Here is a 26,473-nt window from a genome sequence, read left to right as displayed (position 1 = left end):
TGTGAAATTATATCACCTTATAATGTATAATAATTTTATTTTAATTTTTATTCTAATGTTATTTAATTTAATATAATTAGAATGGAAAATTTAAAATTTAAAATTTGTAATGGAAAATTAATATGTTGACAAATAACATGCATTAATTAGGAGACCTAATAGGGTGACATGTGGCAAAAAAAATGCATTAATTATGAGGCCTAATAGGATGACACATGTCAAAAGAAAATTAAAATTATTGTTTTAATAATATATATATATATATATATATATATATATATATATATATATATATATATATATATATATATATATATATATATATATATATAAGTTTAGGTTCTATGGAAAACAAAAAACCCTAAAAAAAAACTTAAAATCATTAAAATGCATAAAAAATTACTTAGAGATCACAAAACTTATTTTTGAATTTTTTTTATTAAAAGATCGCAATTTTTAGGTCAAAATCGCTGAAAAAGAAATTTTGAAATTTTTTTTTTTTGACAAAAAAAATTTTTGATTTTTTTTCAGCAAAATTGTAAAAAAATGTTGCGATCTTTTGATAATAAAATTCAAAAGAAAAGTTTTGTGATGTCTTGGTATTTTTTTATGCATTTTTATGATTTTTAGGGTTTTTTTGTTTTCCAAATAACCCTTTCCTATATATATATATATATATATATATATATATATATATATATATATATATATATATATATATATATATATATATATATATATATATATATATATATATATATATATATATATATAAAAGTAAAAAAGTTTGCTTGGCATTGCAATTTGCAACATGAATTGCATATATGGAAAGACTTTTAGCAAGGCTTGTTCACATGTTTGTTAATGTCATATTACAAGAATGGTTGCAAGGTGTGAGTTTTTAACACTCACACAATCCACCTGTAATGTGTATGTATATTTAAGCTCAGGCATCGGCTTCTACTCAGTAAAATTGTCCGCGGTTTCTTTCTTCATAATTTTGGTGGAAATCTGTTTTTCACCCCTCTCTTGTGTTCATATTCATATTTATGTAAGTTCACATCTCTCATTTTGTTATTGCGTTTGCGTTTCTCTGTTAAGTTAAATTATAAGCGTCGCATGTTGAGTTACATTGTTGATCATGTTTGTCTTCAGACCGATAGCTCCTGCCATATGACGATGTACACACCAAAGAACATCCTCATCACCGGAGCTGCTGGATTCATCGCCTCTCATGTTGCCAATCGCCTTGTCAGAAGCTACCCAGATTACAAGATCGTTGTTCTTGACAAACTTGATTACTGCTCAAATTTCAAGAACCTCAACCCCTCCAAATCATCTCCCAACTTCAAATTTGTCAAAGGAGACATCGGGAGTGCAGATCTAGTCAATCACATCCTGATCACCGAATCCATTGATACCATAATGCATTTTGCGGCTCAAACCCATGTAGATAACTCATTCGGAAATAGCTTCGAGTTCACAAAAAACAACATCGGTGGCACCCATGTTCTTCTTGAGGCATGCAAAGTCACTCGCCAGATCCGAAGGTTCATCCATGTCAGCACAGACGAAGTGTATGGTGAAACAGAGAAGGACGCGGTAGTTGGCAACCATGAAGCTTCGCAACTTCTTCCCACAAATCCATATTCTGCCACAAAAGCAGGTGCAGAAATGCTTGTGATGGCTTATGGTAGATCATATGGGTTACCCGTGATTACAACAAGAGGAAACAACGTTTATGGCCCAAATCAGTTTCCAGAAAAATTAATCCCTAAATTCATTCTTTTAGCCATGAGAGGGAACCCACTTCCCATTCATGGAGATGGATCTAATGTCAGAAGTTATCTCTACTGTGAAGATGTTGCTGAAGCTTTTGAAGTCATTCTTCACAAAGGTGAAGTGGGACATGTTTACAACATTGGAACCAAAAAAGAAAGGCGAGTCATTGATGTTGCTAAAGACATGTGTACACTTTTCAATATGGATCCTGAATCAAGCATCAAGTTTGTTGAAAACAGGCCTTTCAATGATCAAAGATACTTTCTAGATGAAGAAAAACTCAAAAGCTTAGGCTGGGCCGAAAGAACAACATGGGAAGAAGGTTTGAAAAAGACAATGGAATGGTACATTAGCAACCCCGATTGGTGGGGTGATGTATCAGGTGCACTCCTTCCTCATCCAAGAATGCTAATGATGCCAGGTGGCGTTGAACGAGTGGTCGATGTATCCGAAAACATCCAATCGGATTCCCCTCATGCTGCTGTTAACGCTTCCCAATTCCGAAAAGTGGGCCCCGTTGCAAAAACGAGTAAACCATCTTTCAAGTTCTTGATTTATGGGAAAACAGGATGGATCGGTGGATTACTTGGGAAGCTATGTGAAAAACAAGGAATCGGATATGAATACGGAAAAGGGCGTTTGGAGAATCGGTCACAAATTGTAGAAGATGTCCAAAAAATCAAACCCACCCATGTTTTCAATGCTGCGGGTATCACGGGTCGACCCAATGTGGATTGGTGTGAATCGCATAAAACCGAAACGATACGCACCAATGTCTCTGGGACCCTTACTTTAGCAGATGTCTGCAAAGAATCCGGAATCTTGATGATCAATTTCGCCACCGGATGCATTTTTGAATACGATGAGAAGCATCCGGAAGGTTCCGGAATCGGTTTCAAAGAAGAAGACACTCCTAATTTCACCGGATCCTTCTATTCCAAAACCAAGGCCATGGTAATTAGTTTTATTGGTCGTTGGTAACTAGTAACTGGTAACTGCTAACTGTGTCTATACTGTGTGGTATGGTTTGCAGGTTGAGGAGCTACTAAGAGAATATGACAATGTGTGCACATTGCGGGTCCGGATGCCGATTTCATCGGATCTAAACAACCCGCGAAACTTCATTACGAAAATCGCGCGATACGACAAAGTGGTGAATATTCCAAACAGTATGACGATTTTGGATGAGCTTTTACCGCTATCGATTGAAATGGCGAAGAGAAACTTGAGGGGGATATGGAATTTTACAAATCCGGGGGTTGTGAGTCATAATGAAGTATTGGAGATGTATAAGGAATATATAAATCCGGGGTTTAAGTGGACGAATTTTACGCTTGAAGAGCAAGCGCTGGTGATTGTTGCAGCAAGGAGTAATAATGAGTTGGATGTGACGAAATTGAAGAAAGAGTTTCCGGAATTGCTATCGATTAAGGAGTCGTTGATCAAGTACGTGTTTGGGCCGAATAAAAAAGAAATTAAGATGTGCAATAATGGATACACAATGCCAACTTAGGCTGTTGAAGACGTGTTCTAAGAGTTTCACTATGGTGAATGGCAAAAAGCCTTATATTTGAATAATTTCTGGAATACAGGAAAATTTAGTTAGAGAGATTGTTATTTGGCTGGAAATGTTGATTGAATACGTGTCTAAACGAATAAAAAAGAAACTAAAATGTGAAATAGTGGATATATGATGCCAATATAGGCCTATTGGGGACTTCTTATGCCATAACATATTGAGCTACAAATATTTTGTTTACAGGTGTAAGTATAAAAAACACAAGTGAATACCGTTAGCATCATATATTCATATAGATTATGGACTGAAGTTAAGATGTTAAAATAGAATCACATAAAAGAAAAACATTATGTACGGTTACAATGTTCAAAATTTAAAAGTTAGAATTATGAATTTCTTGTTTTTGATATAATATAATTTTATAATTGAATTATTATATTCAATTATATATATATATATTTACTATCTTATAAAAAAGAAATCTCACTTTTTCTAAAAATAGATTGAATATAATAATATTATTTTTTTTAAGACGTTCAAATCATTAAGCTAATAGTACAAGTAGTTATCAATAAAATAATATTAAATTTTAACGTGTGTTTTAAATCCTTATATTTCTCAACAAATTCTATCGTCTTTCCTGAATTTCGGATAATTCAAAATTTGAAACCATCAGAAAATACATTTTGATTCAAATATCCCTCCTGCAAATGATTCTTTCTTACATCCCCTGCTATAAAGCCTACCGTGAATCTATTGTTAATGGAGTTTTGTAAAGTATAGCATGTTATATTTTTGATGTTGAAGATCTGAAATTCTATCATAGTTAGGTAAGAATCCTCTTCTTGAATCCTTTTTTCTCTCTCTAAACACAATGATGATCTCGAATCGTTCAGGTTATCTTGCACCCCTATATTCTCACATGTCTTCACCAATAACATCAGCCACCATTGTATTCACAAGATCAACCATCACCGTTGTCAAAACCATCAGACACCACCGCATCAGGCGACTCCTTCCTATCACTTCTTATTTGTTTGTATCTTGAGTTGGAATCGCAAATCAAAACACCCAGATCTTATTTGGAGTTGTTATTTGCTACACATCAAATGATAGAGCTTCAAGATTTTGTTTACCTCTCCCCTTATTTAGACATATGATCAATTTGTATGTGATTTTTTGGTAACAGAAAGCTCGGATTTCTGTTGTTGCATATATGTCAACAAAGTATTTTCATTGCTCCACTTTCAGGTGATATTTTTGACCTAGACATGCTTTGATTTCAAAAAACTTGATTTATTTTTTGGATCTTCTTATGGATGTGATGGTTCTGGGAATGGATAGGGCAAAGGCCTTATCTTAACAATCTTAACAGGTTTTTATTTTAATCCTTACTTGTAATTGATTTCATCATTTTTAACCTTTTGTATTTTTATCTTATAAATATATTTGGTGAATGCTTTATTATATCAGGTTTGTTCCTAAAAAGGTTTTTACTATGTTTCTTTAATATGTTGGCTTTGCAGGTTCAAAGAACTCAACCAAGAGGGCCAGTTAGAGGATTGTATTATCATTAGTTTGTATATTTTGACATCTTACTTTTGCAATAAAGAACGGTTAAACACAAGATTTGACATAATTAAGGTAGTTTGTATATTTTTCATCTTGTTTAGTTTAAAAATGAAACCTTTTTCATCATTGATCCTTATAATATCAAGTTTCATCACATGGACTTCCTGATTATGGTGATTATTGTCCTTATTATAAGGTTCTATATAGATTTTGTTCAATATTTTAAGGTTTCGAGAACCTAAATCAATATGAATCCTTGAATTACATACCATCGTTGAAAATGTTTTAATTTGTGACCAAACTTGGTTTAAAATCACAATGAACAAGTTGACACCTGAGTATTTTGGCCTTCTCAAAGGCCTATTTATCGACTTTTGAATCACAACACCTGATATTCTAAAGGTTTATTTTTATAAACTATTATTTATATATTTTAGCATTTTACTTAGTAGGATATTAAATTAATAAAGGAATTAAGGAAAACAAAAAAAAAAAAAAAAAAAAGAGAACGATAAACGGTACAAGTGGTTTAGGTATGTATAAATGGAAGTAATAACCATTTAAGGGGTGTTTGGCAAAAAAGCTTATTGCTTATTAGTTTATTAACTTATAAGTTAATAAGTAAGTGTAGGGTAACTTATGGAAAAAAAAAATGACGTATTAGAGGTTCCCCACCGTAATAAGTTATTTTAATCCAAACACTTTTTTAACTTATAGTGGTGTGGAACCTAATAAGTTGTTTTAAAAGAGCTTAGTCAAACACCCCCTTAATATGGTATGATAATGCTCTTGAAAAATAGATGTCATTTAACTCTAAAGAGATCAAACTATTCGTCGCCCGCCGCTTTGCGCGGGTAGACGACTAGTATATAGAAATGTAAAATACGTTGAAATTCCCAACCCCGTTTAATTTTAAGTTGGGATCCAGTTGAATTAGCATGTTGAAATATGAAACTTGTTTATATTAACTAGTATAATTTGAAAAAGATTACAGAAAAGAAACGTTAAATGTAACTTAAAAAATCATATACTTTCAACAACATTTATAGATTTTCCACAAACAGAAAAATAAAAATAACAGAAAAAGACAAAGTGTGAAACAACACATTTTCACAATACCAAAATACTAAAGAGGTGGTAGTGGTGGCTGTTTGCAGCGGTGGCACAGTGAGTGGTGGTAGCGGTGGAAAAAAGAAATGTAATTAAAATTTAGAAAACATTTTTCAAAATCAGATTATTATTATTTTTTTGTTTCCTGAAAATAAAGGTCAAAAAAACATTCTCATATTTTTTGTCTTCTGAAAAACAAAAGGTATTCTCCGTCTTTCTTCACACAGCATAATTGATCAAAAAAAAAAATTCACAAATAACAAACACCACCAAAATCTTTTACTTCTTTGTGCTAATGAAATCTGACGGCAGTTTCAAAAAAAAAAAGTGTGATTTGTGAAAATGTGATATCGTAGAAAATGCGTTTTTCTTTTAGAAAAAAAATATATCTTTTAAGATAAGAATTATATTAATCTCTTTATAAATTATAAATTTCAAACGTCATTTACTGGCTTTACGGCTTAAAAGGTTAGCGGTGCGAGTATGAAGCCAAATGTCCCAGCAAGCAAAAGTCGGTGACCCAGTGGACCACATGGCCAACTCCTTTTCCCCAACTCGTCACAACTGTCACGTTAAAGTATTCCTAATTCTAATTCACGCTTTTTTTGTCCTCAAATAAAAACAAATCCACTAAAAAACAACATACTTCGAATAAACAATAACAAAATTCAAATTCACATAAAAAAAACAACATTAATATATCAAAATAACCATTCTGTAATTAACAACAAAACCTGTAAAAAAAACCAAGAATACCAATCTGCTAACAATATAGTATCAGACTATCAGTATGATCTTCCTTTCCCTATAATCTCAAACTATTTAAACATTACACATGTAACAATAATAATAATATAAAAAAAAAAAAAAAATTAAACTTTTTTATTCGGTTCAAACACATACTTGATCAACGACTCCTTAATCGACAACAACTCCGGAAACTCCTCCTTCAATTTCGTCATATCCAATTCATTATTACTCCTTGGTGCAACAATCACTCTCGCTTGCTCTTCAAGCGTGAAATTCGTCCACTTAAACCCCGGATTTATATACTCCTTATACATCTCCAACACTTCATTATGACTCACAACCCCCGGATTTGTAAAATTCCATATCCCCCTCAAGTTTCTCTTTGCCATTTCAATCGATATCGGTAAAAGCTCATCCAAAATCGTCATACTGTTCGGAATATTCACCACTTTGTCGTATCGCGCAATTTTCGTAATGAAGTTTCGCGGGTTGTTTAGATCCGATGAAATCGGCATCCGGACCCGCAACGTGCACACGTTGTCGTATTCTTTCAGTAGCTCCTCAACCTGCAAACCATACCACACAGTATCAGTATCAGTATTAGACACAGTTACCAGTTATCAGTTACCGGTTATTAAAACTACTTACCATAGCCTTGGTTTTGGAATAGAAGGATCCGGTGAAATTAGGAGTGTCTTCTTCTTTGAAACCGATTCCGGAACCTTCCGGATGCTTCTCATCATATTCAAAAATGCATCCGGTGGCGAAATTGATCATCAAGATTCCGGATTCTTTGCAGACATCTGCTAAAGTGAGGGTCCCAGAGACATTGGTGCGAATCGTTTCGGTTTTATGTGATTCGCACCAATCGACATTGGGTCGACCCGTGATACCCGCAGCATTGAAAACATGGGTGGGTTTGATTTTTTGGATATCTTCTAGAATCTGTGACCGATTCTCCAAACGCCCTTTTCCGTATTCATATTGGATTCCTTGTTTTTCACATAGCTTCCCAAGTAATCCACCGATCCATCCTGTTTTCCCATAAATCAAGAACTTGAAAGATGGTTTATTTGGTTTGGTAACGGGGCCCACTTTTCGGAATTGGGAAGGGTTAACAGCAGAATGAGGGGAATCGGATTGAATGTTTTCGGATACATCGACCACTCGTTCAACGCCACCTGGCATCATTAGCATTCTTGGATGAGGGAGGAGTGCACCCGATACATCACCCCACCAATCGGGGTTGCTAATGTACCATTCCATTGTCTTTTTCAAACCTTCTTCCCATGTTGTTCTTTCGGCCCACCCTAAGCTTTTGAGCTTTTCATCATCTAGAAAGTATCTTTGATCATTGAAAGGTCTGTTTTCAACAAACTTGATGCTTGATTCAGGATCCATGTTGAAAAGGTTACACATGTCTTTAGCAACATCGATGACTCGTCTTTCTTTTTTAGTTCCAATGTTGTAAACATGTCCCACTTCGCCTTTGTGAAGAATGACTTCAAAAGCTTCAGCAACATCTTCACAGTAGAGATAACTTCTGACATTAGATCCATCTCCATGAATGGGAAGTGGTTTCCCTCTCATGGCTAAGAGAATGAATTTAGGGATTAGTTTTTCTGGGAACTGATTTGGGCCATAAACATTGTTTCCTCTTGTTGTAATCACGGGTAACCCATATGATCTCCCATAAGCCATCACAAGCATTTCTGCACCTGCTTTTGTGGCAGAATATGGATTTGTGGGAAGAAGTTGTGAGGCTTCATGGTTGCCAACAATGGCGTCTTCCTCTGTTTCACCATATACTTCGTCTGTGCTGACGTGGATGAATCGTCTGATCTGGCGGGTGACTTTGCAGGCCTCGAGAAGCACGTGGGTCCCGTATATGTTGTTTTTTGTGAACTCGAAACTGTTTCCGAATGAGTTGTCTACGTGGGTTTGAGCAGCAAAGTGCATTATGGTGTCAATGGATTCGGTGATTAAGAGGTAATTGACCAGATCTGCACTCCCGATGTCTCCTTTGACAAATTTGAAGTTGGGAGATGATTTGGAGGGGTTGAGGTTCTTGAGATTTGAGCAGTAATCAAGTTTGTCAAGAACAACGATCTTGTAATCTGGGTAGCTTCTGATAAGGCGATTGGCGACATGAGATGCAATGAAGCCAGCAGCTCCAGTGATGAGGATGTTTTTTGGTGTATATGTGGTCATACTGGATCAATCTGAACATAAACAAGATCAATAATGTAGGTCAAAAACTCAAGATCCATATGCTATAATCTTTCATAAATTTGAACACTTAATCTATAGAGTAAACAACTTCATTATAAACATTAGAGATCAACAGCATGTTTAGGCAAATCGTACATCAAAAAACATATTAGTAGAAAAGGAATGAAGCTTAAAGAACAATATGTAGCTAAAACAAGCTAATTAATCAATGATTTCGTAAAAGCAAAGAAGTAAACACTGTAAAAGTAGAAAGTAGAAAGTAGAAAGCTTGAAATCAACTGATCAGACTAGATCGGCAGCAACAATGAACAATCAACATCCAAATCTGAAACCAAACTTGAAATTAACCTAAATTTGATCAGATTAAAATGTTGAACACAATTGCAATACTTGAAATCACACGATAAGCCTAAAACGTGATCGAACTCAAACAGATCTATAACGAATTTAGTAAGCTCGATACTAACACGCCTTAAACCAGATCTAATCAACACGACAAAATGTCCGCATCGTACGATAAACATTAGAAATCATTCAATCGAAAAATATCAACACTTTCGATTAACATAGTAAAAAAACGCAGATACAGTAGCAAACTGAAAGATGTGAACTTACATAAATTTGATCCGGATTTGTGACAGGACCAAAATATGAATTTGAAAGCAGAGAGAGTTGCAAAGCAAAACAGACTTCCACCAAAATTATGAATTATGAAGAAAGAAACCGCGGACAATTTCACCGAGTGGAAACCGATGCTAGTTGCTATATATACACACAGTACAGGAAGATTGTGTGAGGATTAGCGTGTGTAGATATATAATCCAGCGAAGGCAAAGAATATGATGGCAATTATGACGATGAATTGAGTTATGGTGTGACACCTACACGCTTTATGAAAACCCCCACAAAATTTAATATTTATTCACACTTTCTTGCCCTACCTTTACCAACATAACACTGCTGTAGTGCTGTGAACCATGTTTGGATGGATCCTTGCATCAATTTTTGTCGTGCCTCGTTTCAATTTTTATAAAAGAATTTATCATATACATAAGTAAGTTACAACATTTTTTCTCAATAACTTTAAAAAGAATGAAAAATAATATTAAATTCACAATTAATAAATTATAAATTGAATAACTAAAAAGGAATCCCCACTATTTAGAAACTGAATTTAGAAATCTTGATATAGTATTGCAAAACACGACAAACCACCTATGTTTGTTTGTTTATTTAAAATTTTGAAGGGTAAATCAATAAATTCTATCTTTTGGGCTGACCATGATGTAACAACTTCAAATTTTATAAAGTAATATTTAAATGATGGTAATTTGTATGCTGAAATGAAGTAATGTGTGTGACCGTCTGAGATAAATAAATGGTATTAGTGAAAGTATTATGTATGATGGTAATTTGTATGTTGAAGTAGAAGTAATGTGTGTGAATGTGAGAAGATAAATAAATGGTATTGGTGAAAGTATTATGCCATTAGACTCGAGGGAGTCAAGCGTTAAGAATTCTCGTTGGGAGCTCGCTACATAAGAAGAAAACCATCCCATGGTGCTCACCAGGAGGCTTGCTAGGGGCAATGCGCTACCAGATCAGCAAGATGAGAGAGAGAATTGTCTTGGCTGTGATTGGTCCTTAGACTTTTGTCCGGATCTCATTTTTGTTTTGACCAAGTTTATATATATATATGCTTAGGTTATTTTGTTTTTACTAAGTATTGTATGCTAGAATGCACAGATCTGGACCAATGGATAAAATTAATCAATGCATATGATTTGAAAGTGTATGATATTACAATGGGGTAACATGTAGCATATAATCACACAATTTTAAGCAAAAGGGTATTTTGGACAACTAACTACATTTATAAAAGGAAATTTTCGGATTTTTAGGGATGATTAATTCTCCTAATTTAAAAAAATCTGAATTTTTTAATTAATTCAATTTCAATTTTTTACCGATTTTATTCTGTTAGAATATTTTTTGTTAGAATGATACTCTTTCAGAATTTTATTCTAATAGAATATTATTAAAGAATAACAAAAAATTTTAATCAGATGTTGAAAAATAACAAACATTCTAATATATTCTTATACATCTGAACTTAAATACAAATTCATACATATTCTTATAGACTAAAATCTTTATACATTTTAATATAATTATACATATTCTAAAAGAATATCAAGGTCTTCACGCCTTCTTCCAGTCATTCCTATTACAAATAAAACAAAAACTAATAATTGTTAAAAACATGTTACTTGCAATTAACTATCACTTAATATATTTTGGTAGAATACATAGAATATGACATAATACATATAATACATTCTGGCAAAATACATCAATTTTATTCTGGTAGAATATATTCTGATTGAATATATAGAATACATTCAAAGGTATTGTATTTACTGCTAGTAATTCTGACAGAATGCATACCACAAGGTTAAATTCTTTAAATTCTTTTTCAGGCATTTCAACAAACACTTGTTAGACATTATCATCAAACAAGCCAAAAACCATATTTGATTTACTTGCAATAGTTTACATATAAACATGATTTACAATGCATACCACAAGGTTCAAAGAGTAAATTAATTTGTGTTGATGAAAAATAAAAAGGCACAAACAACCTAGAATTGTATTCCATAACCGAAAGAATATATATATATATATATATATATATATATATATATATATATATATATATATATATATATATATGGCAGACCCATTAAAGCATAGAAACGTAGTTTTCATATAAGATTTGAAAACATTATTTTGTAAGAAAGAAGAGCATCCACATAAAAGAAATTGAAACTCATCAACTTGAACAGATGAATAAAGAATGTTACTTACATTATAAGGCCCTGATACAAGAGCTGGAACCATACGAACTAACATCTTTTTCTATGCTTCCTTCTAACTGAAAGTGACTCATTAAGCAAGAAAGAACAAATTTTGGAATAAGTAACTGAAGTTCACTGAGACATTTTAACAAACAGTTGGTGTGCAAATCGGAATATTTTCAATTCCACCAACAGTTCACTGAGACAGCAAGTTGGTCCTTCTTTCAGGAATTTAGTCGAGCACCTTATGTGCATAGCGTGTTCTTCTTGAACACGTTAGGTTTTCCCTTACTTAACCATCCAATTCAGCGAACAATAGAAATAGATAATTCGAATCACAAGTTAACGGACCATAATTCATGAGAATTGAAGAGTTGTTACCGGATAAATAAGGGCATACGAAGTTTGCTCGATCTGTAAAAGCTCTAGAGAACCGATAATCGAAGGAACTGTAGCAAGGATGCAGAAACATACATCGGCTTCTTGTGACTCCAAAATTGCCTTGATGTTGAAGCTAGCTTCGATTAGAGATGGAGCCACCGAGAATAACATCTTCTTAATCAATGGAATGGGGAAATAGATTTGCAGCAAGAGGTTTGACTACCTCTTTTGATCAGACGATGTTCATTCGTCCATAAGAAAATTGGAGGAGGCATATTACGTATGATATAGAAGGCTAGGGTTAAATAGTTGGTCAAACAGATTTTTATGGTAATTTCCATGAATTAAGGGATTTTATTTTAATTAGCATGCTAAAGTTACGTAATTACCCTTATTACAATTTTTAATTATTTAATTATTCCTAAATTCCTATTGGTGCATTCATGCACATGATAGTTGCTAAAAATATTTGAACCTCTCTTTCTCTCTCTCTCTTTATATATATATATATATATATATATATATATATATATATATATATATATATATATATTTGCCCTAAAACATTAAAATTTCAAATTTTTATCCAACATTATAAATTAACATTACACTCTTATCATTTCACACACACAAACTAACATTCTTTCTCTCACAAAAACTCTTAATTCACCAAACAAAAATGTATTCACTTAGCCAAAACAAAACCCCAAAAAGAAACAAAAAAAGCTTCAAACCTTCCATCATTATACCTTTCACCTCGATCATCAAACCTCACATCAACAACATGTTATCGACCTTCATTTGATCAACTCATTCATTCACCTGCTCGTTACTATTATCATATTGTGACATCCCCAAATTCACAGTCATTTTAAAAATTTTATTTATGCTTATTTAAAAATCAGAGTATTCATTTTAAAGAATAATATTACGGAATTTGTTCTTAGAAAACATGATAAATATATTATCAAAGCATTTCCGAAGAAATGTATTTTGTTTATATTAAAACTTTGAGATGTCATTGTCAATACAGAAACATAAGCATAAACAGACCTTACATTCATTTATACTAATGATTTACATCTCCTTCAATCTCTCAGTGTAATGTGTCTTCGTATCGATATATGTGATACAAAAAAAACTGAGTGGGTCGGGTTGGAAAACCTAGTGAGTACATATGGTTTTCAACCCACAATAATAAAGTTATTATGTTTCATCATCAAACGATTAACCTAATTACCCATCCTCATTATCTTCTTTATTCTTAAGTATCTTTCATAAGAATCATCTATTCCTCAATATTTATTCCTAAGGATTGTCCTAAGGAATAGGCACATAGTCCATCGTTGCCAGGGTTTATATAACAGGAACTAAGTCCATAGTTGTCGATGTTATCTGTTAGGCTCTAACTCCATAGCTGTCGATGTTCATCTATAGGGCACTAAATCCATAGATACCAATATTTATTTGTAAGGCACTAAATCCATAGCTGCCAAAGTTCCTTTGTGAGGCACTAAGTCCATACATGTCAGGGTTTTTAGAGTACATCTGGTGAACATATCGTTCATAACACACACAGGTTACGAGCCTGCTAGCATTCCAATGTATTGTCTAGAATAGTTTGTGGTTGTCATCTATACTCTGCTAGATGGCTGGGTCATCTCTTGGGTCAAGGCTTCTCATCATCTTTCACCTCTCATCAGCTATATCATCATTCATTTCATCTTTCATCTATAAATCTTTATCCATCATAATTATAGGTATAAAATGTTAGGAAAATATAACCCAAAAACTGTACAAAAGAACAAAACCCTAAAATTGTTGACTGAGGCTTATGTTTAACACAGTTTCCTTAAAACAAATTCGCCCTATATAGGTGTTTGTTTCCAGGATACAATAGCAGAAAGCAGTTCTTTTAGATTGTCTGAACCCTCACTTGGCTCGTATTATACCTTGGTTGCAGCAAGAGAGAAAAGATGAAGCAAAAGCCTAAGAGAGGAAGAGTATTTCGTTTCATTCGGTGTATCGAATCAGTCACATAAGAATTGTATTTATACTACCTAATGTTGATGGGTTTTGGTCCTAAGAACATCCTATGTGCTCATACAAACCCTAATGCTTGGATCTAGGTTTCTCTATTATACATGCAAGTTATCCAAGACTATAAACCCTAATTCTAGCATATGGGAATCGATATTAACATATAATTAGGTTTAAGATTTTACCTTGATTATTATGTTGCAATAACAATCCCAAATCTCCTTGTATTGACTTTGAAAGGCTTAGAGTCACAAGTGTCACTCCTCTAATGGCTCACAAACACCATAAGCAAGAGGATGAAAAGGAGAGTGGATGGAGGCTGCCAAAAACCATGTGAAAACCCTAGCAAGATGCTTAGCCACGTTTTTGGTCATAAGGGATCTCTTTATATAGGAGGCAATTAGGGTTATCTAACATGGAAACCCTAATTTGGATGCTTAAGCCCTAAGCAACCCATGGAGCCCTTTCCTTAAGGCCTTGGACGATTTCATATGGGCTTCCCCATAGAATTCGTCCACCTTATAATAAAAGGCAATCCATGGCCCAAATTGCAATTATCTTATAATTACAATTCCAGTTCCTTAAGTTTAATTAATCTCTTTTAGTCACAAAACTAATTACCAATTAATTATTGACTAATATTAATTAAACAATATGATTTCTCCTTTAATATATTATTCCCATAATATATTAATAAATCATATTTAATCCTTTCTCTCCATAATTCATCCTATCAAGTTGCTTTGGTGAAGATAACACAAAAGGACCATGCACCATCGGGTCAAGTACATACCAAAATAGTTATGGACTTAGACACTAATCCAACAAAATGTAATTAAAACGAAATTGTAATTGTCACAATTAAAAGACAATTAATCAAGAAATCAAAACCAAAATCTATGATTAATAACTCTTAATTTGTTTTTGTAACTGTTAACCAAAAGGAAATAATTGCAAAAAGGTCATTGAACTTTTCTGGTCGACCGATGGTGCATTCATGCCCACAGGACGTACACTCGCACACAAGTTCAGTGGATCGAAGCCAAATTTGGCTCGCATTTTTACCCCCTGCGTGCACGTAAAAGAGACCCTTGTTTCTAATAAGTCTTACAAAGGTAGCTAGTCTTTGTAGTTATAGACCAATTTCCTTTCCATTCTCCTACCAATGTGGGATGAGTTTAAAACCCACTTAACTCCTGTATTTTCTCTTCTAATTGCCCTACTTTGACAAGTAATTTCTCATTCATTATTAATGTATTTTGGACGTGTGATATATTGAAACGAAGATATCACGGAGGAGAACAAGAATATGTAATCAATAGTTCGTTTTGATTATATCTAGAGTCCAAAATTTGTGCTAAAAAATGGAGAAAATCCATTTTTGGAAATTAATAAAATTAATTTTCCAACATAAAATACATATACATTTAAAATTGAATAAAACATGTATATTTTGTTCATCCAGCATAGATATCAAGAACACAGATAATATGCACGCACAATATGTAATTTATATTAAATACTTCATATCTATGTGTAAGATGAAAGTAAATATGCATTCACTTGTTAGAGTGATGACTTCAAACTCGGGCAGCGCTTCGCTTCTATCAATTTTATTTTCCTTCGACGAAACCTAGTATCATTATCACTAGATTTTAGTCTAATATTTATTGCGACTAATTATTAACTCAAGGTCTACAAGCTATATAGTTTTATAAGTGTTAAACAATACTTTTCAGCTACTATGTACAAACAAGGGTCAAACATGAAACACCGAATGGCAGGACCATTTTGGCATTTAAGCTGTTCTGAAATCCAACAGCGCTATTTGGCACCTCAAACCAAATTCCCCGTACCGCGAGCAGTTAAAAGGTATTATAATAACACTTTGTATTTTATAATACTTAGCTCATATATTACTTATAGGTTCATAATAACGATAATGAACTTAAACACAAGTTATACTTAAAGTAGGGTAAGCATAACTCACTTAAAAAAGGGTTTAGCGAAGAACTGGGCTCTTTACGGGCATAAGTTCTTAGCCAAAATCTCTTCTTCTTAGCACTTGGGAAGTGTTAGGGAATGGAAAGGGGCTATGGGGGTGTTTGAGAGAGAGTGGGATAAGAATGGTGTGAAGAAATGAGAGATTTGCGCCTCTATTTATAGGCTAAGAAATGGATCAACACGGTGTGTTTATGAGCCCTACACGACGTGTTGGTGTGCCAAGTGTCACCATCTTGTGGCAAGGCATGGGGAAGTAGTAATGGCTCAGATCGCGCCACATGTCAATCGTTGATCACTCCAAAAACTAATTATCTTCTAAAATCCGCAACTTTCGCATATGGGCTCCATTTTTGAAATTCTTTATATCCACGTGAAGGTATCGACGGGATCTACACCTTTCTTTTAGACTCCGTCGGCTAATTTTGACTTTATTTTTTAAGTTATATTTTAACAGGCTTCGACAGTTAAAGTCCATTAAAAATTCATAATTTTGTCACCCGACGTCCGTTTCGACTGTCTTTCTATCGTTGAGCTCCTATTAATGAGATTGTCAATTCTTATTTAGGTTGTGTCGGCTAAAAATTGATCAATCTAAAATTCGATTTACGGGTTGTGCATTGTTATGTTAAATCTTAAAAAAATCCTAACTTCCTCAAACAAAGTCAGATTTGGATGTTCTTTTTATGTATGTTATCGGTTTAACATATATTATGACTTTCGTTTGGATTGATAAGGCTAAAAAGTAGTTTATCAAAAATTCACTTTTTACAATACGCGACATTGAGCCGGTTTTGTTGTAAAACTTCGACGAGTCATAACTTCTTCGTTATAAGTTAGATTTCAATGTTCTTTATATGTACGGAATCATTGTGACGTATACTATAATTTGGTTAAGATTATTTATTCTAAATAATCTTCTATCAAAAAGTCATTTTTAACGCTTATTATCTCTAAATTGACTGGCCCGAATCTGCGGGCGTTACACATACTATGGCTCCAAAAATGCATCCATTTAATTCGTACACTTCCCAATTTCAATATCAACCCGTGTCATTTTACCAAAAGCAACCCCAAACTAATTTCAAATCCCAACCAATACTGCGTCCAAATAATGAACTTGATCGATTTGAGTCGGTTCAAGAAACCCAATTCTATTCCCAACCTCAACCCCAAACTAATTTTCAATCTCAATCAAACCGCCTACTTGATGAGTTAACCGATTCTTTCGATAAAGCGCCTGTTGAAGAGTCGTTTCAAGAGCCTGAAGTCGGCCTAAAATGGAAAAAGGGAAGAAAAAAGGAAGGCAGAATGCCAAGGATGGACGGATAAAGAAGAGAAGGCATTATTGCAACAATACTAATCAAGTTTACTTGAAGTGGAGGACCACCAACAAAAACTCAATGGAGTTCAACGTCATCTATATGAACGGGACCCAACACCCGTAAAGCGGTGCAAACGAGGTGGATGTTGTAGCAAAATGTCGTCAAATTTATTAGGAAAAAGTCGGAAAATATTTTGCAAATGAGGTGTTTTGGGGAGTTGTGAAATGCAAACCAAAATGGCTTGCTCTAAAAAGTGTTGATGATTTCGGTGGTATGTCCAAACGAAGCAAAACTTCTTATGCCCATATCAGGGGGATTGACCTCAACAATGAAGATCCATATGAAGTTACACCTCGTCCTATGGGACGAGACATTGCAAAAAGAAAATTAAAAGGTGGTCAAGTTCATCAAGCGAAGTGGAGGAGATACGGGCCAACATCCAGGGTTGGATAGTAAGGTTGATAGTTATTTGGAATTGAGAAGGGAAGAAAAAAGGAACCGTGTGCTAAAACTTTTCTTAAAAAAAAGGAAATAACTTGTCTGAAAATGATCGTTGGAATTATATTTTCAAATATATGAGTTTTAGGACTATAGCTTTTAGTGAATGAATTACTTTAAATAATAGATGAATATTATTGTCTTATCATTACATGCTTATATTGTCAAATAGATAACTTTTAGGACCATAATATTAAACAAAAGTTGATGTTACTATAAAAATAAATAACATGTTTATGTTGCATGTAATGATATATATTAAGAGAATGGCGTTTGATTGAAGGAAAAATTATAGATGATGGTTAAGTATTATTGTCTTCTAAATCACATGTAGGGCAAGAGTGAGCATTGGTTCATCCAGATAAAATTAAGGTTATATATATATATATATATATATATATATATATATATATATATATATATATATATATATATATATATATATATATATATATATATATAGTTATTGTGTTCTAATTATCTATTGTGTGCCTATACGATTGATTCTGTACCAATCATTTTAGTTATTTTAAGAAAGTAATTATTGTATATTACATTTTGAAGATATAATGAGTATTGATTAAATCTTCAGGATTTAATATATATTAATTACTTTTTTAAAATAACTAAAATGATTATTCCAGAATTAATCGTACATGCACATAATAGATAGTAGAAACATTTGAATCTAACTCTCTCTCTCTCTCTCTCTCTCTGTATATATATATATATATATATATATATATATATATATATATATATATATATATATATATATATATATTAAATAAAATGAATTAGGGTTATGATATGGCATATTCTATTTAAAACTTGAAATTAGTAGAAGAAAATATATTGTTGTTTATGTTGATTAGACTTAATTTTAGATTATTTTAATGATGTAAGACAACATCGTGTGCAACTTAAAATAAACAATTTAGTTAAAAATACATATATAGTTACATTTTGTTATTCTTTGAAGAATTTTGCCACTAATTCATATTTTGTATATTATTTGGCCTATCCTGAATTTTGTCACTAAAATTCACGTGCTTATACTTTCATTTATATGATTTATAGGACAAAAGAATAAAAAAAAAAGCATTGGTATATATTGATAAAATAAAAATAACATGCTTATGTTGTGTCTAACATTTGAGTGAAAGAAAATATAAATGATGGGTTGAGTATAATTTCTTTGTAAATAACATGATTATACTTTTAATGAGATGATTCTTTAGGACAACAAAATAAATAAAAGGGCATTGGTGTATACTGATAAAATTACATGTTTATATATGTTGTTGTCTTGTTGATACAAACATTAAGGGAATCACGTTTGAGTGAAGAAAATACTATAAATGGTGGTTGAGTATCATTGTCTTGTAAATGATATGCTTATATATTAATTGGATGATTTTTATGGTAAAAATGAAAAGAAGTTATTATGTATTGATAAACGTAAGATGTTTATATTGTATGTATTGATATTTTAAGAGAATGATGTTTGAGTGAAAGAAATATTGTAACTGTATCATTAACTATAACATGATTACATTTTCAATTAGATAACTTATGTGACCAAAATAAATAAATAAATAAAAATATTAGCGTTTTTTTAACCGGCTAATCTAATCTGTTCCTAATCTAACACCTAAATATACCAATACTAGTTTATAACCCGTGAAACCACGGCTACAAAATTAATTAAACTTTAATAGTTAGAATACAAAATTATTAATCAATTATAATCGTTAATTTAAATAAATATGTGAAATTATATCACCTTATAATTTATATTAATTTTATTTTAATTTTTATTGCATTGTTATTAATTTATTGTAATTAAAGTGAAAATTTTAAAATTTGAAATAGATAATTAATAGGTTGACAAGTGGCATGCATTAATTAAGAGGTTTAATAGGGTGACACATGACAAAAAAAAGAATAAAATGTGTATTAAGTAGAAGGCCTAATATGTAATGTATATTAGATTTTGAAGATATAATGAGTATTGATTAAATCTTCAGCATTTAATATATATTAATTACTTTTTTTAAAATAACTAAAATGATTGTTCCAAAATTAATCGTACATACACATAATAGATAGTAGAAACATTTGAATCTAACTCTCTCTCTCTCTCTCTGTATATATATATATATATATATATATATATATATATATATATATATATATATATATATATATATATAATAAAATGCATTAGGGTTATGATATGGCATATTCTATTTAAAACTTGAAATTAGTAGAAGAAAATATATTGTTGTTTATGTTGATTAGACTTAATTTTAGATTATTTTAATGATGTAAGACAACATTGTGTGCAGCTTAAAATAAACAATTTAGTTAAGAATACATATATAGTTACATTTTGTTATTCTTTGAAGAATTTTACCACTAATTCATATTTTGTATATTATTTGGCCTATCCTGAAACAAAATCTTGACTACGCCACTGAAATTCACGTGCTTATACTTTCATTTATATGATTTATAGGACAAAAGAATAAAAAAAGCATTGGTATATATTGATAAAATAAAAATAACATGCTTATGTTGTGTCTAACATTTGAGTGAAAGAAAATATAAATGATGGGTTGAGTATAATTTCTTTGTAAATAACATGATTATACTTTCAATGAGATGATTCTTTAGGACAACAAAATAAATAAAAGGGCATTGGTGTATACTGATAAAATTACATGTTTATATATGTTGTTGTCTTGTTGATACAAATATTAAGGGAATCACGTTTGAGTGAAGAAAATACTATAAATGGTGGTTGAGTATCATTGTCTTGTAAATGATATGCTTATATATTAACTAGGCGAATGCCCGCGCGTTGCGCATTGGGATAATTATGTAGTTTAATATGGTTATATATGGTTTAATGTATTGTGAATAAGTCATACATAAAACTTATATGCGATTAAATAGCATGTATATTTTTTGATTTACAGATTTTTTATCATAATAAATAATGAAATTTTTTTACTATTAGTTTAAAATTTTAAATGTAATTTTTATGTACACATTAGTATCTAATGTAATTAGTTGATGATTGATTAGATATGGATTCTCATATGTGGTCGTCTATTTATGTTGAACCTCATAAAAATACATATTTAACGACTTTTGTTAGTTTTACTATTTAATAGAAAATGATGTCGTATTTTAAGTAAATATAAAAAATCTCATTCTCGATCTATTTTAAGATAGTGACATATTTTAAGTTAATATAAAAACTCATATTCTAGAACTAATGAAAAGAAAAAACGGAGCCAAAATTTTTAACTATAATAAAGTTGATTCCAATTAAAAAGTGTTCAATCGAAGATAATATCATTCAATAAACATCATAAGATATTATGTTATATTCAAATTACAGACATCATTTTTGTAAGAGTCATTCAAAATATATGAGACTATAGTGTCTAATACAACAATGTAATAACTAAATGACCCTAACATATTTTAAATGAAATATAATTATAATATATTATCTATGCAACTAAATTTCTACACAACATGTGAGATTCGTCTACTATATGTTATTCTTCTAATATATTATATTATAGTATAAACATTATATTTGGAAAGCCACTTTGAGTTATATTGTAGTTTATACCATTAAATTTGTGATGGGTTGTATTTGACACACATTTGTGTATTTATATCTATATTATATATTTAAAACAAATCTTATATAAACATCCAACCTAAATATTCATCTTCAAGTTTTCTTTCTTCACCACGTAAAGAAACTTTTGTTATAAAGCCAAAAATGGAATAAAAGACACTTAATACTATATGATCATGATATATTGTATTTTGATTTGGGCTTGTACAAAACATGCATGAGCATATATTATTAATGTATCTCTTGTTTTATGTAATTCGAATAAGATAACTTCAAATCCAACGTATCAAACGGATTACCCATTTACTAAAGTCTAAAACCCAAAACCTCAAACATGTTTTAGTACCATACAAATGCATGAGGTTTTAGCAAATTATTATCTCATATGAATTACCATTGATTATGTTTGATTAATTATTAAGAAGGTGAAAAGGTTTGGGGTTTCAAATACATGAGGTTTTAGCAAATTATTGTGGGGGGTTTTAAATGCATGACAATCAATGGAAAATGCAAGCTTTATAAGTATGTAAGATTGGATGATTTTTATGGTAAAAATGAAAAGATGTTATTATGTATTGATAAACGTAAGATGTTTATATTGTATGTATTGATATTTTAACAGAATGATGTTTGAGTGAAAGAAATACCGTAACTGTATCATTAACTATAACATGATTATATTTTCAATTAGATAACTTTTGTGACCAAAATAAATAAATAAATAAAAATATTGGTGTTTTTTTAACCGGCTAATCTAATCTATTCCTAATCTAACACCTAAATATACCAATACTAGTTTATAACCCGTGAAACCACGGCTACAAAATTAATTAAAATTTAATAGTTAGAATACAAAATTATTAATCAATTATAATCGTTAATTTAAATAAATATATGAAATTATATCACCTTATAATTTATATTAATTTTATTTTAATTTTTATTGCATTGTTATTAATTTATTGTAATTAAAGTGAAAATTTTAAAATTTGAAATAGATAATTAATAGGTTGACAAGTGGCATGCATTAATTAAGAGGTTTAATAGGGTGACACATGACAAAAAAAGAATAAAATGTATATTAATTAGAAGGCCTAATATGATAACACATGTCAAAAGGAGATTAAAACTATTCTTTTATTAGAATAGAGATTAACAACGAGACTTAAACATTCGACCTCATAGTGGGAATGCAACACCTGATAAATAAAATAAAATAACATGTTTATAATGTATGTATTGATATTAAACAAATGTTGTTTGAGTGAATGAAATAACATAAATTATTGTTGAGTATCATTTCTTTTTTAATAACATAGTTACATTTTATATAATGTGGTATTTTAGGACAAAACAAAATAATTAAAATGTTGATTTATCTAATATAATAAAATAATATGTTCATATTGTGTGTACTAATATTAGTGAAATGAGAAGTCTAAGTGAAGGAAATATCCTAAAATGTTTATGTTGTGTGTACTAATATTAGTGAATGAGAAGTTTAAGTAAAGGAAATATCATAAATGATGGTTGAGTATCACTACATATTAAATAATATAATTATACTTACAATGTAATGTTTTTTAAGACCAAGAAAATAATATAAAAAGAAATATCGGTATGTTGATAAAATAAAATAAGATGTTTATGTACAAACTTGAAGGAAATAACCTTCGAGTGAATGAATACGATAAATGATTGTCTTGTACATAACATAATCATACTTTAATTTAGATGATTTTAGGACAAAAGAAAATTACAGACATTGGTGTATATCGATAAATAATATATGAGCATTGTGTGTACTTTTATTTAGAGAATAATATGTGAATGAAGGAATTACCATAAATGGTAATATTGTAATTAATAAATTAAAATTACGTGTTCACATGTATTCCATTCGTATTGTCAGTTGTAATCATGCTAATCATTTATTTTCGTATGTATGATACGTAGAGTTAAATGATAATTTATTAGTTTAATATGTTACACATTTTTTGTGAATAAATCGTTATTTTACATCTTAATAAATGTGGAAAAGCGACGTGTGAAGTGGCGTAAACGCAAATCTTGCATGTTCTAGCCCGCCTATTAGCTTTGAGGTATCATTATTTAATGTTTTAAACTAATATTAATGCTTTAAAGTTTAAAGTTTAAACTAATATTTACTTAAATATGCATTAACTTATAAGTTGTTTGTCATGTCACTTATAATAACGTACATAAAAAAAATAAACAAAAATTCAATCCTATGAGAAAAAACAAAGTGTTTCACAAAAATGTCGTGAATAATAAGATTAAGAAATAATAATTAAATGTAAGTCGGTGATAGGATGAGCAATTATTTTGGTGATGTGGAAAGATCGTGGCTTTTGTTTCTGGTTCTTTATTTTAGTCCCAATCATGTAGTCAATGTTGTCCTGTAAATGTGTAATTGACTAATGAGTCAATACTCAATTCCTTATCTCGCAAATCTCTTAGAGCGAATCGATATGGATCCTTCGTGCAGTGGAGGATATTATGTGGTGGTGGCATGACGGTGTCAATGCCAAAGGAACACCGTCTCGTTTCATGTTGTGTTAAGCGTCACTCAACATCCTTGATAGTATTGTGGAGTTTCTTCGTTTAATTTCTTTATATATATATATATATATATATATATATATATATATATATATATATATATATATATATATATATATATATATATATATATATATATATATTATTTTATTTAGACAAAACTTCAAAAATGGTCCTTGTGGTTTCCAAAAATATCAAGTTTAGTCCCTAAGTTCAAAAAACCTCACAGCTGGTCCCTGTGGTTTCAAAACTTTTAACAAATGGTCCTTTTCGCTAACTCCGTTAGCTTTTGACCGTTAAGTGAAGGGTATTTATGTCATTTCACTGCCACAGGGACCATTTATGAAGATTTGCCTTATTTAAAAAAAAAATATAATTATTTAATATTAAAGGGTCCCACCCTCTCTCTCTCTCTCTCTCTCTCTCTCTCTCTCTCTCTCGCGCGCGCGCGCGCTCGCTCTCTCTCGTAAGTCATCCAATCTCTGCAAAATCTAGGGTCGTGTTCATCTTCGATTCCTTCTCATCCAACTTCATACTTTATCATCCATGAAATCACCAAACATTTCAGAAATCCTGCTATGTTTCTTCTGATTTTCTCTATTTCTAGACAATGCTAGGTTCCCTGTTTCAAGAAACTATTAAATTTAGTTTATTTGGCTGCAACGAACTTCTTCAAAATATGGTATATTCGAAAGATAATTGAAAGAAGGAACAATGATCCAAGATCACTTATTGTGTTCGAATAGTAATCGGATTTGGAGGCACATCAAACATTCCAACAACTTGCTCTCCGATAGCCCTGGGGTGATGATAGGGACGACAGAGGTTGGACAAATCTTCATGTCGATGCTCGAAAAGGAGACCTTAAGGAGGTGAATATAGATATAAATTGTAAAAGTTTTTTTTTCTTCTTCTTCATGGTTTTTCTTTTTAAACTAATAGCAACCTTTAATACTGTCTCCAATTCCATTTTTCCTTCATCTGAGCAAGATGAAGAGCCACCTGATGTAACAGGAAATAGTTGTGTGCTTCTACAATCAGAGGACCTGTGGGTTGTGTCATTTTGGGTAGCTGGTACACATTCAAAGAGGAGATACATGTTTTCAAGATGGATAAGAGGTCAAGATGGAGATATATGTTATGTAGGACCACTTATCCTTCGATTTCAATAAGAAACGAAGCCCTAACCCTTCGATTTTTAAATATCATGGCTCTGTGAGCAGACACCATTTGACTTCAATAAGAAACGAAGTCCTAAACCTTTGATTTTTTAATTTCCTTACTCTATGAGCAGAAACTCTTCGATTTTAGTAAGAAAAGAAACCTTACTTCCAAAATTGTTGATTTTGTGGACCTGTAAGCGCAAAGCGTTGATTTCTGTTGAGAAGTGAAGCAATGACACCAAGATGATATGTATATTTGCAGGTGGGATGCTCATGGTGCTTATGACATGATAATGGTGCTTTACGCATCGAGGGAAGAGAGAAGAAGATGATAGTGATGCTCAACACTATGGAGAGAGAGAGAGAGGTGGGAGCCTTTAATATTAAATAATTATATTTTTTTCTTTTTTTTTTTAAATAAGGCAAATCTTCATAAATGGTCCATGTGGCAGTGAAATGACATAAATACCCTTCACTTAACGGTCAAAAGCTAACGGAGTTAACGAAAAGGACCATTTGTTAAAAGTTTTGAAACCACATGGACCAGTTGTGAGGTTTTTTGAACTTAGGGACTAAACTTGATATTTTCGGAAACCACAGGGACCATTTTTGAAGTTTTGTATTTAATTTAAAAGAATAATAATAAAATAGTATGGTGGTCATTTCTTAGCAAATATGATGTTGTGTGGAAAGTGACATGACATGTGAGATAACAAAACAATAGTGTGGAGGGTGTGACCCATGTCCACCAATTTTAGGCTAAGGGAGAATGAAGTTGAGTCCCGGGTTGAGAATGGGTTGGGGCGAGATGTGTGTAAACTCAACTAGTTTTAAACCTATTTTTAATTATAAAATAAACACACAAAGGCAGTGGACCTATCAATTGTAGTAAAGCTAAATAAGTAGGGTAGCGAACACAGGGAACGGTAAATTAAAACTAAAAACTAATTTTATCTATATTAAATAATAAATAAGGGTTTTCTCTAGTTTTACAA

At 31.4% G+C, this 26,473-nt stretch overlaps 2 protein-coding genes across 2 annotated transcripts; one reads left to right on the top strand and one right to left on the bottom strand.

The window, feature by feature from the left end:
• Nucleotides 1–811: 811 nt before the first annotated feature.
• Nucleotides 812–3,393, top strand: LOC111914025 (trifunctional UDP-glucose 4,6-dehydratase/UDP-4-keto-6-deoxy-D-glucose 3,5-epimerase/UDP-4-keto-L-rhamnose-reductase RHM1). The gene is made up of 3 exons (XM_023909774.3): nucleotides 812–1,051; nucleotides 1,156–2,736; nucleotides 2,816–3,393. The coding sequence occupies exons 1-3, from the start codon at nucleotides 881–883 to the stop codon at nucleotides 3,293–3,295; spliced, it is 2,232 nt and encodes a 743-aa protein (XP_023765542.1). The 5' UTR covers nucleotides 812–880; the 3' UTR covers nucleotides 3,296–3,393.
• Nucleotides 3,394–6,656: 3,263 nt separating this feature from the next.
• On the bottom strand, nucleotides 6,657–9,873 carry LOC111914035 (trifunctional UDP-glucose 4,6-dehydratase/UDP-4-keto-6-deoxy-D-glucose 3,5-epimerase/UDP-4-keto-L-rhamnose-reductase RHM1). The gene is made up of 3 exons (XM_023909782.3): nucleotides 9,581–9,873; nucleotides 7,382–8,955; nucleotides 6,657–7,299 (listed from the first exon to the last, which is right to left on the bottom strand). The coding sequence occupies exons 2-3, from the start codon at nucleotides 8,942–8,944 to the stop codon at nucleotides 6,856–6,858; spliced, it is 2,007 nt and encodes a 668-aa protein (XP_023765550.1). The 5' UTR covers nucleotides 8,945–8,955; nucleotides 9,581–9,873; the 3' UTR covers nucleotides 6,657–6,855.
• Between the last annotated feature and the right edge of the window lie 16,600 nt (nucleotides 9,874–26,473).

Source organism: Lactuca sativa, chromosome 7 (genome assembly GCF_002870075.4).
Source record: "Lactuca sativa cultivar Salinas chromosome 7, Lsat_Salinas_v11, whole genome shotgun sequence".
NCBI classification, from domain to species: domain Eukaryota; kingdom Viridiplantae; phylum Streptophyta; class Magnoliopsida; order Asterales; family Asteraceae; genus Lactuca; species Lactuca sativa.
The sequence above is the reverse complement of the archived record's forward strand: the minus strand, read 5'-3'. Positions and strand labels throughout refer to the sequence as shown.